At 36.5% G+C, this 15,711-nt stretch overlaps 1 protein-coding gene across 23 annotated transcripts in view; it reads left to right on the top strand.

Moving 5' to 3' along the window:
- STPG2 (sperm tail PG-rich repeat containing 2) overlaps window positions 1-15,711 on the top strand; it is a 630,294-nt gene that overhangs the window by 11,962 nt on the left and 602,621 nt on the right. For 17 of the 23 annotated variants that reach the window (XM_086406656.1, XM_086406661.1, XM_086406654.1 and 14 more), the window contains 3 exons: window positions 239-351; window positions 7,439-7,597; window positions 9,488-9,649. In XM_086406656.1, coding sequence (XP_086262782.1) covers window positions 239-351; window positions 7,439-7,597; window positions 9,488-9,649 — 434 coding nt within the window. The remainder of the gene's footprint in view (window positions 1-238; window positions 352-7,438; window positions 7,598-9,487; window positions 9,650-15,711) is intronic. The other 6 variants (XM_086406675.1, XM_086406671.1, XM_086406674.1 and 3 more) reach the window with 4 other exon arrangements.

Raw genomic sequence — 15,711 nt, 5'->3', positions numbered from 1 at the left:
TTTTTTCTTTCGTTTAGTAAGTTCAATTCTATAGGTTCTTAATTTAATATATATTAATATTAATTCCACTCTTACATAGAACTTTTAAAATGCAACAACTTCTGTGGCTAGACATTAGTTCTGATAATATATAGTCTTAGCAATTGATGTACCAAATGATTTTACATATTTTGAGTGCTTTTTCTCTGAAATCATTAGAATCCTATCTTATCTGCCAATGATATGATTTTACTTATAGATGGCTATGCACCATTCCTGTCTTTGACTGCCAGGAAAAGTACTTTTACTGTCGTCTCTAACACTGAGAAAGATGTTCCAGGTCCAGGACACTATAATGTTTCAGAAAAGCAGGTAAATTTACAGCAGTCATTATAATTGTCTGAGTTAATAAAAATCATGCTTTCTTCCTCTAATAGACTAATGTGTCACTTGCCATATTATATTTTCCCTTCATATCATTTTCTTTCGCCTTTCAATCTGTATTTTGCAATAGAATAAGAGAAAAAGAAGTGTGTTCAATGGTAATTGTCTGGTGGGTGTTTGTCATTAGTCTATATAACCTATAGGACAAAAGCATTGTCCTTGAGATTCCTGAGTGGGAGAATAGGGCTACTGAGTTTATTAAGGCCCATGAAAGTTGTACAGATGGTCAAGATAATGTAGAATAAGAATGACAGCAGGGTGCAGGAATTGGTTTGTGGGCTGTACTCTAAAGCTGTAGCTATGGCCACTGTCCCCTATGTCTGTACTGTCTCAAGAGTCTGGACCAGAAAATCTTCAATGGTTCATTTATGTTCAGAAATAATGTTTTAATTCCAGTATTTTCATAATCATTAACATCCAGTTTTACCCTTTTCACATACATTTTGCAGTCATAGTAAGTCCTACCTGACCCAAGCAGACCTATATCTCCCCTGTTAGAGGCCCAGATCCAATCGCTGATGTCTAAATTTTTGATTAGACTTTTTAATAGCAATGTTTTCTACCAGTTATGGGGTTTTGGTTGCAAGCAATCAAATGAATTTTTAAGACAGATACTAGGTTTCTAATAAATTTATAGGTAAGATACTTGGTTGGCTCATGGACTTGAAGGAAGAATTGTTCAAACAGGTCTTGCTGCTGCTGCTAAGTCACTTCAGTCGTGTCTGACTCTGTGTAACCCCATAGACGGCAGTCCACCAGGCTCCCCCGTCCCTGGTATTCTCCAGGCAAAAACACTGGAGTGGGTTGCCAGTTCCTTCTCCAATGCATGAAAGTGAAAAGTGAAAGTGAAGTTGCTCAGTCATGTCCAACCCTCAGCGACCCCATGGACTGCAGCTTACCAGGCTCCTCCGTCCATGGGATTTTCCAGGCAAGAGTACTGGAGTGGGGTGCCATTGCCAAGAAGGATAAAATGAAAGTGAAAGCTGTTCAGTCGTGTCTGACTCTTTGCGACCCCATAGACTATAGCCTGCCAGGCTCCTCTGTCCATGGAATTCTCCAGGCCAGAATACTGGAGTGGGTAGCCGTTGCGTTCTCCAGGGGATCTTCCCCAACCAGGGATCAAACCCAGGCCTCCCGCATTGTAGGCAGATTTTTTACCAGCTGAGCCACCAAGGAAGCAGTAAAGAAGGATAAGACTAAGACAATTCCAGGCATTTCAGTAGTAAGAACTTCTGCATTATTCAGTGGCAAACTTCCATTCAGTTCAGTTCAGTTCAGTTGCTCAGTCGTGTCTGACTCTTTGCGACCCCATGAATCGCAGCATGCCAGGCCTCCCTGTCCATCATCAACTCCCGGAGTTCACCCAGACTCACGTCCGTCAAGTCAGTGATGCCATCTAGCCATCTCATCTGTCGTCCCCTTCTCCTCCTGGCCCCAGTCCCTCCCAGCATCAGAGTCTTTTCCAATGAGTCAACTCTTCGCATGAGGTGGCCAAAGTACTGGAGTTTCAGCTTTAGCATCATTCCTTCCAAAGAAATCCCAGGGCTGATCTCCTTCAGAATGGACTGGTTGGATCTCCTTGTAGTCCAAGGGACTCTCAAGAGTCTTCTCCAACACCACAGTACAAAAGCATCAATTCTTCGGCGCTCAGCCTTCTTCACAGTCCAACTCTCACATCCATACATGACCACTGGAAAAACCATAGCCTTGACTAGACGGACCTTTGTTGGCAAAGTAATGTCTCTGCTTTTGAATATGCTATCTAGGTTGGTCATAACTTTCCTTCCAAGGAGTAAGCGTCTTTTAATTTCATGGCTGCAATCACCATCTGCAGTGATTTTGGAGCCCCCAAAGTAAAGTCTGACACTGTTTCCCCATCTATTTCCCATGAAGTGATGGGACCGGATGCCATGATCTTCGTTTTCTGAATGTTGAGCTTTAAGCCAACTTTTTCACTCTCTACTTTCACGTTCATCAAGAGGCTTTTTAGTTCCTCTTCACTTTCTGCCATAAGGGTGGTGTCATCTGCATATCTGAGGTTATTGATATTTCTCCCAGCAATCTTGATTCCAGCTTGTGTTTCTTCCAGTCCAGAGTTTCTCATGATATACTCTGCATATAAGTTAAATAAGCAGGGTGACAATATACAGCCTTGACATACTCCTTTTCCTATTTGGAACCAGTCTGTTGTTACATGTCCAATTCTAACTGTTGCTTCCTGACCTGCATACAGATTTCTCAAGAGGCAGGTCAGGTGGTCTGGTATGCCCATCTCTTTTAGAATTTTCCATGGTTTATTGTGATCCACATAGTCAAAGGCTTTGGCATAGTCAATAAAGCAGAAATAGATGTTTTTCTGGAACTCTCTTGCTTTTTCCATGATCCAACGGATGTTGGCAATTAGATCTCTGGTTCCTCTGCCTTTTGTAAAACCAGCTTGAACATCAGGAAATTCACGCTTCACATATTGCTGAAGCCTGGCTTGGAGAATTTTGAGTATTGCTTTACTAGCATGTGAGATTAGATAATGTAATTCCATAAATTCCTTCCACTTTTTTTTTTTTTAAATGTCTGACAACACTAAAGATAAAATTCTCAGTAGGGAAAATCTGGTCTGGTTTTATTATGGACCCACACCTGTGATTCCTAGGTCAGGGGTTCCTGTGTTTGGAAGTTCTTTTTAAAACACAAAATACAGTAGGTTTGATTATCCCAAGAGTGGTAAATATGCTATTTTGAGCAAATAATGGAAGGGATGCTGGACAGAGAAAAGCAATAGATTTCCATTATGTTTCATGCTTTGATTGCCTAGTTCTCCTCTCTCTAATGCACACGACATATACACACTTCTTCCTATATATGTAGTTTTAAAAGTTCAGTTATTTTATGTATATTTTAATTAGTGTTTTGCTACTACCTGTAAAGATGGTATTATAGTGTCACTGCTAAATGAATCCTGGATCTTTAGATTAAGACTGCTTCTTGTTCTTGACATTCCTGTTTCATTATTCTGCAGTTTATAGATTTGATGGTAAATATAACATGAGCTTTTATAAAGAAGTGGTTGGGAGTGTGGGCTCTGGAGCTAGACTACCTAGACTCAAAATCTGTCTCTGCTTACTAGCTGTGAGACTTAATCTTAACCGCTTAGTCTCTTCAGGCCTTTGTTTCTTCGTCTATTAAGTAGCGGCAGTAATTTGGTAGGCTTTTTTTTCCTAAGGATTAAATATATTAATAAGCATTTAGAATAGTACCTAAAAGTACTGAAGGTTGGCCTTCAGTAAATTTTAACAATTATTAGTGTTGCCATTTTACAATAGAAAGGAGAAAGTAATAGAAGGAAAATTAAAAAAAAAAAGTGACGTATGAAGCAAGGAAATATAGGTAAGGACCTGTTCTGTTTCTGTAACTGAACAAAAGGCTATAGCTTAAGATTTTTCCGTTACTCATTCCATGTTCCTTTAACACGAACTTTATCTGGTGGAGTTCTAAGCCTAGTGAGATGAATAGACTTCAGATCTAAGGTGTCTGAGTTCTTGGTTCTTAGGCTTGCTTTTTGTCCTTTAAATAAACTTGCTCTTAGCATTTTCACTGACAGTTAGAAGGCTCTGCAGGGTGTCCCATCTTCCATCCTACCACACTCCTGGTACTCTTTAGTCCTGTTTTTCTGTCCTAGTCAGCACAGAAAATTAATTTCCCCTGTCAATACACAAACCTCCTTGTTTTGTTTTCTGCTTGGTAGGAAAGAACGTTAATGATCACTTTGGTGGTTTCATCTTCCACTTCAGGGGAACATGTCTTGCTTTTCCACGAGCTCTTAAAATTTCCAGAAAACTAGAGCCTAGAGCACAAAAAGCAAAACATTAAATAGTGGGACATTAGATGTAGTCACTAGAAGTGTCACTCCTGCTTCCACTCCCTGGCTTACAGACCAGACCAGCATGGGTCTATGGGCTTGCTGGTTCTGACAGTATTTCCCTCATTAAGCCTGTTATGTAATTGTAGTATTCAAAGAGGGAAATACAGTAAAAATACATAATATATAGGTTTCAAACTTGTCAAATGTGATAGTTATCAGGATGTTGGAGTGTTACTTTAAAACTGATTTTAGTCAATTCTCTTGTAATATTAAGTACAATTTAAGTAAAATTTTATTTTATTCCCAATTGGGTACATTTCTTGGATTTCAAGAGTAAGAAATAAGGAAGTGTGCTTTTTTGTGAAATGGGTGATCTAAGAAAAAGTTCTAGTATTCTCTACTTTTATCCTTAAAACTATAAGCAAATGCCTGGAAAATATTGATTTCCTTGCTTTAAAAAATGATTTATTACTTATTTACACAGTTGCTGTTAAGTTTTAGAGTTTTAAGTTAAATTCTTGTAGAACTTTTAGAAGTTCAAGAAGCGTGAATTTATCATACTATTTGAAAAATAAAAGTCATTTCATTTTAAACAACAATAGGAAACATGTTTGTAATGTGACATAGGTTACATGTTATGTAAATAATATATTAGATAATAAAGGAGTAATCTTACTGGAAATTAATGGGTATATTTGGTAATTTATTTTTATACTTTTCTTTTGGAAGCATAGATTGAAATGTTGCTTTCTATGGGCAGTTAGTAAATATCATTTGAAGACTTCAAATGAAATGTTAAAAAACCCAAAATGTGGGTTGTATTTGTGAGGGCCTGCCTCCACTGCTAAATGTAGCAATAGAATACTTGTAGAAAAGTTGAAGCTTTTATGAAGGCAGAAGATTTAGGAGTTGAAATTTTTTCCCCCTATTTGGTCTTCTCTGTTTCTCTCTTCCTCTTATGGTCATTTCACTTTGGCTATGGTTGTGACCATTATTCTAAAGTTGGAGATGGGGCATAATTTTTGCCTTTATAGCTCTTGGCCAGTTATAGGCAAAGCCGTTTCCTTTAGCATATCTGAAGTATGTAAATTTTTTTCAAGAGGAAAAGAAAAGTAGCAAAGAACATAAAGGACATTTGCTTTGTAGAAAAGAACACAAAGAAAATTAAGAAAATAAAAGAAGCAGAAGAAATAAATTTACAAAGTGCAATTCTGATCCTTTGATAATTAACCTATTAAGTCACATACTTTGTTTTGTTCATATCCTATTTGCTAGGATGATTCCCATACCAAAAATTCAGTACAAATTTCACTGTTTTCTGGTTGTCTTCTAGCATTAGACCTGTTTCTGCAAGGTAGATACCATTTCCTTCCTTCCTACATGAGAATGGCCCTGGAGAAGGAACTGGTAACCCACTCCAATATTCTTGCCTGGAGAATCACATGGACAGAGGAGTCTGGTGGTGTAGAGTCCGTGGGGCTGCAAAGAGTCGAATGTAATTGAGTGACTAACACACACACACACACACACACACAGAGAAGAATGGTTCTAGATATAGGGATCTATTTCCCGTGCTTATATAGTTTATGTCTTATTTTTCATTAACTAGGCCTAGTAAGAGATCTCCAAATCTAGGTTTTATTTTTGATTGAAGAGATATACCTCATTAGAGCTGAATGATAGGCTATCATGTGTGATACAGTGCATAGGTTCACACTTTAAATGAGACTGTGCCTCCTATAGTGTTGAGAGATTGCTGACAATATAATAATTCATCACATAACCATAGCACATAGATAAAGCATAGTTCTCAAGAAAGACTAAGACCGCTTTCTCACACGTGTTTATATAAAATGTATTATTACTTGGTAATATGATTTTGACTCAGTTATCTAATGTATGGAAGTTCCCTTTGTAAACTCTTGTGAAATTTGTAGAATTGGTAGTTATGAATAATATGAAACATACCCTGGTTAATTTGTATGCAGTTAAAAAAATCAGATTAGAGCTATCCAAACTTCTGTTGAAGTATTCAATATAAATTCAAATTCAGTTTGAAATGTCAGATCTTAGAGACTATACTAATGGCTGTCAAAGAATGAAAATTTGGAGATCTTCTCTTCATATGATTTTATATTTTAATTTAACTTATTAAATTTTTTACAAAATCATTAATGTCTACCATTATAGATCCAAATTCTTTAAACATAGGAATTGTGATTTTATTAAATCAGTAATCAAGTAGTGAATTGAGTATCTAAGAATAATTTGACTCTTTTTTTTTTTACCAAAAGAACTCTTTTGTGTATTTCTTAAACACTGAATAAAGCCTAATAAGGTGCAAACTAGAGATATGCTCAGTCAATAGTGATTGTGAACAACTGACATGAACACATTGTGTGAAAAAGTCTGTTGGTAAATTAATAACTTAAAAAAACATATCTGATCAATCAGATGCCAACAACTATGAATATGAATCATCTTTGAAATGACTGATCTGTGACTTTATTGAAACTAGTATGATGGAATTTTATTTGAATTAGCTGGCTTTTAGCCAGTTGATAACTTTCTGATTCTAGAGAATCCAGATATGTGACATGGAGAATCTTGTGACAAGGAATCTTCCAGGACTCTCCCTGCAATAAACAGTGTTTAGAACTAATCTGAGCATAAAACCAAACTGTTGCCAGTAAAACTGCATAAACATCCCTGGAAATGTCCAAAGTGTTATTCATGAAAATAATTAATCCTAAACAAGATTGGAAGGCTTTCTTCCCCCCTGCAGTATGAGAATTTATCTCATTTCAGAGGTTTAAATTCTCCAGAGACCTATAAACAAACATGCACTCTTTATTCTTGCTCCATAACTTTGGAGATTCCTTTATCTTTGATATCTGTTTTAAAACCGAGTGTTGCATTCTTTTTGAGTGTTCAAAGTACAGCAAATTTTAGTTTGAGTTTGCCATTAAAACTGACAGCTGTATTGTCATCCTTTCTTATTAATGTCTCATTAGAGAACTGTCTTCAGTCAAGAGCCTTAACTTTCTCAGGCTGAGTTTTAAAACTAATAATGTTCATATTAATATGTAATATTTATCAAATAGATATTGATTTAAAAGTGTTTCTTTTAATTCATGTTTTTCCTGTCCAATTTAGTGTAATATAAAAGGAGGCCAAAGTCTACAAAACCGGGAAAAGCGTTTTAAGAAGTTTATTTCAGATGGTCCAGGGCCAGCAAGCTATGATCGATCTTATCCTGGAACATGGGCTGTCGTGAACAGGAAAACTCTGCAGGCTAAAGAGCGTCTTCAGTCAGTATGTTGCTATTTTGATTTCTGTTCCTAATTACTTTTTTTTAAAGTTAAAATAATGTAGAAATGGTATAATGTTTTATGTGATAAGTACATTTAAAAAACCTTATGGTGATAATTATCTGGTTTATTAGTATCCATATGTAGTTCATAATTAAATGAATACTCTGTTTACAAATTTTAGTTTTTTACCTGTATTAACATTTGACTTCATTTTTGCTTTTGATAAAAGTCTAATCTCTTCCAGTGTCTGAGGTGAACAAGAAGTAAAGGAGATTTTAAAAGTTGCCATAGTGATTTACATCTGTATATAGAGGTGTGTTAAGTACTGTTAATAATATAGTGAAAATTGAAACATGACTCCTGAAATAAATAAGCTTAAAATTTAGGTGAGAGAGAAATATATAGATCATTAATAATATAAGATGAAATATGACAGATGCTAAGTGAATGATCATGTGATTAAGTGCCATAGGAATTTAAAGGAAGACTGATGTATTATGGGAAAGCATAGTTTGGAGATGGTTTATAGCAGAGGTTTGTTTTGAAGCATAGGATTGCAATATCCTCTCCAGAGGATCAGTATATTCTTAATAAGTAAATTTTCAGATGACTAAATCATTTAAATGCCAGTATTTGATTTGATATTCTTATACCAGATGTGTGTGTTAGTTGCTCAGTCTTATCTGACTCTTAGTGACCCCATGGACTGTAGCCTGCCAGGCTCCTCTGTACATAGAATTCTCCAGGCAAGAATACTGAAGTGGGCTGCCATTCCCTTCTCCATTGGATCTTCCCAATGCAGGGATTGAACACAGGTTTCCTGCATTGCAGGTGAATTCTTTACCATCTGAGCCACCAGAGAGGCCCTATATTTATACTAATATTTCTAATATATGTTACTCCTTCTTGTTTTTATTTAAATTATAAAATAGTTTACATTAAAGGAAATTCTGAAAAAACAGATAATCACCTGAAAACTTCTGACTCTTAACACTGATAATTCTGTTAATTTTTTTAGTGTTAAACTGTATATGTATATGACTTTATTGTAGTTGTTCTTTCGTCACTAAGTTGTGTTTGACTCTTTTGTGTCCCCATGAACTGTATGTAGCCCGCCAGGTTCCTCTGTTCATGGGATTTTCCAGGCAGGAATACTGGAAAGTGTTGCCATTTCCTTCTCCAGGGGATCTTCCTCACCCAGGGATTGAACCCCCATCTCCTGCATTGGCAAGTGTGTTCTTTATCACTGAGCCATCTGGGAAGCCATATGACTTTATACACTGACATATAATATTACATAATTTAAATAGCTATAGTCAAAAATTTAATTTTAATTTATATTTTTGATTTCCATTTAACGTTATATCAGATATTTTCCTTGCTACATAGTCTGCAAAATTAGGATTTTTATATAGGGCACTGGTAAGATGATTTACCTGGGAAGGAATGAAGCCAGGAAATGTTACAGAAAAATGTAAAGTTTGTTTTGGCCTGGCAGATACTATTATTGCATAGCAATTCCACTTGGAATTGCTGATTGTTGATGTGACTGTAGAAATTAATGCCCATTTTTGAAATCACTAATACTTGCTTTACTAATCAAGATAAAAAACAGCCAAGTGAGAGAGATTCCTTACCTCTAATAGTGGCTTAAACAGTACTTTGGTTTGTATTATGGTTATGTTACTATTTAATAATAGTTTGATTAAATTTTGGTTTATATTATGAAGACTTGAATTCACTCTTTTAAATTACTTTTACAGACATTTTTGATTTATGTTGTAAAACTCATGAGGTCAATATTTAATAGTTGTCTGTTGTAAATTTTAATATTTTATTATTCATTCCTTCTCTTGTCTTTGAGTAAATAGTATAATTTTTTTTTTAACAGAAAATGTCAAGGGCACTTACAGTTTCCAGAAGTGTTTATGTTCCTTCAATTCCTTTTGGACGGTCATACGGTTATGATATTAATGAGGATGACAGTATCGTAAAACATTTACCACCTGCTGGTGACAGCACCTTAGGTCCAGCATACTATAAGCCTCAAATTGTAAGTATAGTACATTTCACATTGACAGTTGGAAGACCATTTATGATTTTGCATGTTTTAGTTAAGGTAACGCTAATTGCATAACAAATAGACCCCCAAATCTCACTGACTTAATACAGTAGAAATTCTTTTTCTTTCTCATTCATATGGGCATTTCTTGTTGATAAGAGACTTTCCTCCACGTATAGATTCAGGAACACAGGCTTATTCCATTCATGTTACTGTCATCTCCAAGGGTCTTGGTGTCATATGCATCCATCCTGCAGAAGGGAAAGAGGACAAAGAACGGCTAGTGGGTTTCTTTCTAGGCTAGGCCTGGGAGTTCGGGGCACACCGAACTTTATATTACGTTTGTATACCTCATAATATAAAGGTATAATATAAACTGCCAAGGAGTCTGGGAAGTATAGTCTAGCTATATTCCAGAAAAAGAGGAAGTAGGTTTAACTTACTAAAGTCTTCTGCTGCATTGTGTAAGCATATGCAATACATAGGTATTCTTTTCCTGAATTTGAAAGGGAAAAAGCATTTTATTTATAAAATAATTTGTTTTTAAAAAATATTTGTCTGTACCATGTGGTGGCATGTGGGATCTTTATTTGTGTCATGTGGGATCTAGTTACCTGACCAGGGATTGTACTGAGGCCCCCCTACCTTGGGGCTGTGGAGTCTCAGCCACTGGACTACCACGGAAGTCCTATGACAGAATTTGAATCTAATAAGCATTATTTATTTCATAAGTGATCATTAAAAAAGATAAGGAGTCTCCCTCTGATTTAAAATATCAAACATAATATAGCAGATCCATCTTATCCAGGTTTTAAATTTCAAATGAGCAAAAACTTCATTCAGTCAGTTGAAATGTATGCATTATCCATGAATATAGATATGTCTGGTTTTACTTCATTACAAGACTGAAGCACATTGTGCTTTGAATCTGTTGTATTTTTATACTTTTATGGGATCTGGAAGAAGTAATCCTAGTGAGGAAAATGGCAAATTTAGGGTACAGTTAAGGAGAGGCTGAAGAGACATCTTGGGCAAAGAAAAGGTATATTCAGAATTTGGCTTAGCTTTTATTCCCAGTACTCTCTAATGTTTAAACATGTTTCCATTTTTGGGTGTAGACTTAAGCACCTTGTGAAACCATTTAATTTTTGGTAACAGGTATACTGGGGCATTTTAGAGTCTTAGATACTTTGAATTGTTAAGTTTTCATTCCTAAAGTATTTTTATTGTAATTTATATAATTATACATTGACTAGTAAAAACATAAAAACAGATAACCATGTACCTACCATCACATATAATACATAATAAAATTTTATTGCACTTCAATTAGCTATATTTTAAAATGTGTGCTTGCTTGCTCAGTTGTGTCCAACTCTTTATGACCCCATGGACTGTAGCCCACCAGGTTCCTCTGTCCATGGGGATTCTCCAGGCCAAGAATACTGGAGTGGGTTGCCATGCCATCCTCCGGGGGATCTTCCCAAACCGGGGATGGAACCCAGGTCTCCTGCATTGCAGGCGGATTCTATACTGTCTGAGCCACCAGGGAAGCCTGTATTTTTTAAAAAATATATTATTACAATTATTACCCTGCCCAAGTTCCCTCCCTGCTTTTGTCACCCTTTGCAAAAGTAAACAGTGAATCTTTTAGTTCAGTTCAGTTCAGTTGCTCAATCATGTCCGACTTTTTGCAGCCCTATGGACTGCAGTACGCCAGGCCTCCCTGTCCATCACCATCTCCTGGAGCTTACTAAACTCAGGTCCATCAAGTCAGTAATACCATCAAACCATCTCATCCACTATCGTCCCCTTTTCTTCCCACCTGTAATCATTCCCAGCAGCAGGGTCTTTTCAAATGAGTTAGTTCTTCACATCAGGTAGCCAAAGTATTAGCATTTCAGCTCCAGCATCAGTCCTTCCAATAAATATTCAGGACGATTTCCTTTAGGGTGAACTGGTTGGACCTCCTTGCAGTCCAAGGGACTCTCAAAAGTCTTCTCCAACACCACAGTTCAAAAGCATCAATTCTTCAGTGCCCAACTTTCTTTATAGTCCAACTCTCACATCCATACATGACTACTGGAAAAACCAAAACTTTAACTAGATGGACCTTTGTTGGCAAAGTAATGTCTCTGCTTTTTAATATGCTGTCTAGGTTGGTCATAACTTTTCTTCCTAGGTGGAAGCGTCTTTTAATTTCATGGCTGCAGTCACCATCTGCAGTGATTTTGGAGCCCCAGAAAATAATGTCTGTCACTGTTTCCATTGTTTCCCTGTCTAGTTGCCATGAAGTGATGGGACCAGATGCTGTGATCTTAGTTTTCTGAATGTTGAGTTTTAAGCCAACTTTTTCACTCTCCTCTTTCACTTTCATCAAAAGGCTCTTTAGTTCCTCTTCACTTTCTGCCATAAGGGTGGTGTCATCTGCGTATCTGAGGTTATTGAGATTTCTCCCTGCTTGTGCTTCATCCAGCCCAGCATTGTGCCTGGTGTACAATATATAAATTAAATGTGCATGGTGTACTGCATATAAATTAAATTAGCAGGGTGATAATATACAGCCTTGACATACTCCTTTCCCAATTTGGAACCAGTCTGTTGTTCCATGTCCAGTTCTAACTGTTGCTTCTTGACCTGCATAAAGATTTATAAGAAGCAGGTCAGGTGGTCTGGTATTCCCATCTCTTAAAGAATTTTCCACAGTTTGTTGTGATCCACACAGTCAAAGGCTTTGGCATAGTCAATAAAGCAGAAGTAGATGTTTTTCTGGAACTTTCTCGCTTTTTTGATGATCCATCAGATGTTGGCAATTTGATCTCTGGTTCCTCTGCCTTTTCTATATCCAGCTGTAACATCTGGAAGTTCACGGTTCATGTCCTGTTGAAGCCTGGCTTGGAGAACTTGGAGCATTGCTTTGCTAGTGTGTGAGATGAGTGCCATTGTGTGGTAGTTTGAGCATTCTTTGGCGTTGCCTTTCTTTGGGATTGGAATGAAAACTGATCTTTTCCAGTGGCCACTGTTGAGTTTTCCAAATTTGCTGGTGGATTGAGTGCAGCACTTTCACAGCATCATCTTTTAGGATTTGAAATAGCTCAACTGGAATTCCATCACCTCCACTAGCTTTGTTTGTAGTGATGCCTCCTAAGGCCCACTGAACTTCACATTCCAGGATGTTTAGCTCTAGGTGAGTGATCTAGGTGAGCTCATGATGGAGTGATCACACCATCATGGTTATCTGGGTCGTGAAGATCTTTTATGTATAGTTCTTCTGTGTATTCTTGCCACTTCTTCTTAATATCTTCTGCTTCTGTTAGGTCCATACCATCTCTGTCCTTTATTGAGCCCATCTTTGTGTGAAATGTTCCCATGGTATCTTTAATTTTCTTGAAGAGATCTCTAGTCTTTCCCATTCTGTTGTTTTCCTCTATTTCTTTGCATTAATCACTGAGGAAGGCTTTCTTATCTCTCCTTGCTATTCTTTGGAACTCTGTATTCAAGTGGGTATATCTTTCCTTTTCTCCTTTGCCTTTCACTTCCCTTCATTTCACAGCTATTTGTAAGGTCTCCTCAGACTACCATTTTGCCTTTTTGCATTTCTTTTTCTTGGGATGGTCTTGATCACTGCTTCCTGTACAATGTCACGAACCTCTGTCCATAGTTCTTCAGGCACTCTGTCTATCAGCTCTAATCCCTTGAATCTATTTGTCACTTCCACTGTATAAGTGTAAAGGATTTTATTTAGGTCATGCTTGAATGGTGGCTCAGATGGCAAAGCATCTGCTTGCAGTGCAGGAGACCTGGCTTCAATCCCTGGGTTTGGAAGATCCCTGCAGGAGGAAATGGCAACCCACTCCAGTACTCTTGCCTGGAAAATTCCATGGATGGGGGAGTCTGATAGGCTACAGTCTATGGGGTCGCAAAGAGTCAGACACAACTGAGCGACTTCATTTTGAATGGTCTAGTGATTTTCCCTACTTTCTTCAATTTAAGTCTGAATTTGGCAATAGAAGTTCATGATCTAAGCCACAGTCAGCTCCTGGACTTGTTTTTGCTAACTGTAGAGAGCTTCTCCATCTTTGGTTGCAAAGAGTATAATCCATCTCATTTTGGCATTGACCGTCTGATGATATCCATGTGTAGAGTGTTCTCTTGTGTTGTTCAAAGTGGGTGTTTCCTATGACCAGTGCGTTCTCTTGGCAAAACTCTGTTAGCCTTGCCCTGCTTCATTCTGTAGTCCAAGGCCAAACTTGCCTGTTACTCCAGGTGTTTCTTGACTTCCTACTTTTGCATTGCAGTCCCCTATAATGAAAAGGACATCTTTTTTGGGTGTTAATTCTAGAAGGTCTTGTAGGTCTTCATAGAACCGTTCAACTTCAACTTCTTCAGCATTAGTGTTTGGGGCATAGACTTGGATTACTGTGCTCTTGAATGGTTTGACTTGGAAACGAACAGAGATCATTCTGTCATTTTTAAGATTGCATCCAAGTACTGCATTTTGGATTCTTTTGTTGACTATGATGGCTACTCTGTTTCTTCTAAGGGATTCTTGCCCACCATAGTAGATATAGTGGTCATCTGAGTTAAATTCACCCATTGCAGTCCATTTTAGTTTACTGATTCCTAAAATGTTGATGTTCACTCTTGCCATCTCCTGTTTGACCACTTCCAATTTGCCTTGATTCATGGATCTAACATTCCAGGTTCCTAAGCAATATTGCTCTTTTCAACATCAGACTTTACTTCCATCATCAGTCACATCCACAACTGGGTGTTGTTTTTTTCTTTGGCTCCTTCTCTTCATTCTTTCTGGAGTTATTCTCCACAGATCTCCAGTAGCGTACTGGGCACCTACCAACCTGGGGAGTTCATCTTTCACTGTCCTATCTTTTTGCCTTTTCATACTGTTCATGGGGTTCAAGGCAAGAATACTGAAGTGGTTTGCCATTTCCCTTCTCCAGTGGACCATGTTTTGAATCTTTACTACATTTAAATAACAAATATTGTTGTAAATGGTATCATCTGGTATGTAGATTGCTTCCTATTTCACTTAATGCTGTATTTTCTAGATTTAACTATATCAATATATTTTATCTATTTTATTCATTGTTCCCAGTTAGTGAATTTCTTTTTAAAAAAAAATTTATACGTTGAAAAAATTTAAGATTGGGAGAAAAGTAACAAGAATAATACAAGTAATTACTATATACTTTTCACTTAGATCCTGCAGTTAACACTTTATTACATTTTCTTTGTCATTTCCTCCATATTTATTTCTACCCGTATTTTCATTAAGCAATTTGAGAGTACTGCATTTCAAACATTATGCCCCTTTATACCTAAATACATTAATGTAGAATTTCTAAGAACAAGAATCTCTATTATGAGCACAATAATGATCAAAATCGGAAAAATTTCATTCATATAATGCTATCATCTAATCTATAAGTATTTCTAAAGTATTGCTAATTATCTCAATGAAGTTCTTTAAAAATGAGTTTTGGTCTAGAGTCTTAATCTAGTATTATAAGCCACATTTAGTTGTGTCTCCTTAGATTCCTTTAATTGGGAACAGTTCTTCAGTCTTTCGTTGTGTTTTGTAGTCTTGACTTTTTAAAGAGTACGGAGTGTTTATTTTGTAGAATATGTTTCCATTGTGGATTTGTGTATGTTTTATCATGATTAGGATAAGTTTATCTTTTTGGCTGGAATGAAAGTGATGTATCAGTGTATCACATAAAGAGGGATAGGATGTTTACTTATCTGGTAATTGGTGATGTTAACTTGAGGGGGTGTCTTCTAGTTTTATCTACTGTAAAGTTACTATTTTTAAAAATTATAAATATTTTGGAAAAATTACTTTAAGAATGAATATATATGCTGTTCCTTATTTAACATCCATTGATGATGCCTGAATCAATTTTATTGTGATATTTATTAAATTATGGTTTTCTAATTCTATATTTTCTTTTAACATTTTTTGTTGGCATTTTAAAGAATGGCTTTATGTTCTTTCTCTTTTATGTATTTATATCAGTATGGGTTCTTAAATT

The sequence above is a fragment of the Bos grunniens genome, chromosome 6 (assembly GCF_055505025.1).
Source record: "Bos grunniens cultivar Pamir isolate PY7600 chromosome 6, Bosgru_T2T1.0, whole genome shotgun sequence".
Classification (NCBI taxonomy): domain Eukaryota; kingdom Metazoa; phylum Chordata; class Mammalia; order Artiodactyla; family Bovidae; genus Bos; species Bos grunniens.
This window is presented reverse-complemented; position numbering and strand designations above follow the sequence as displayed.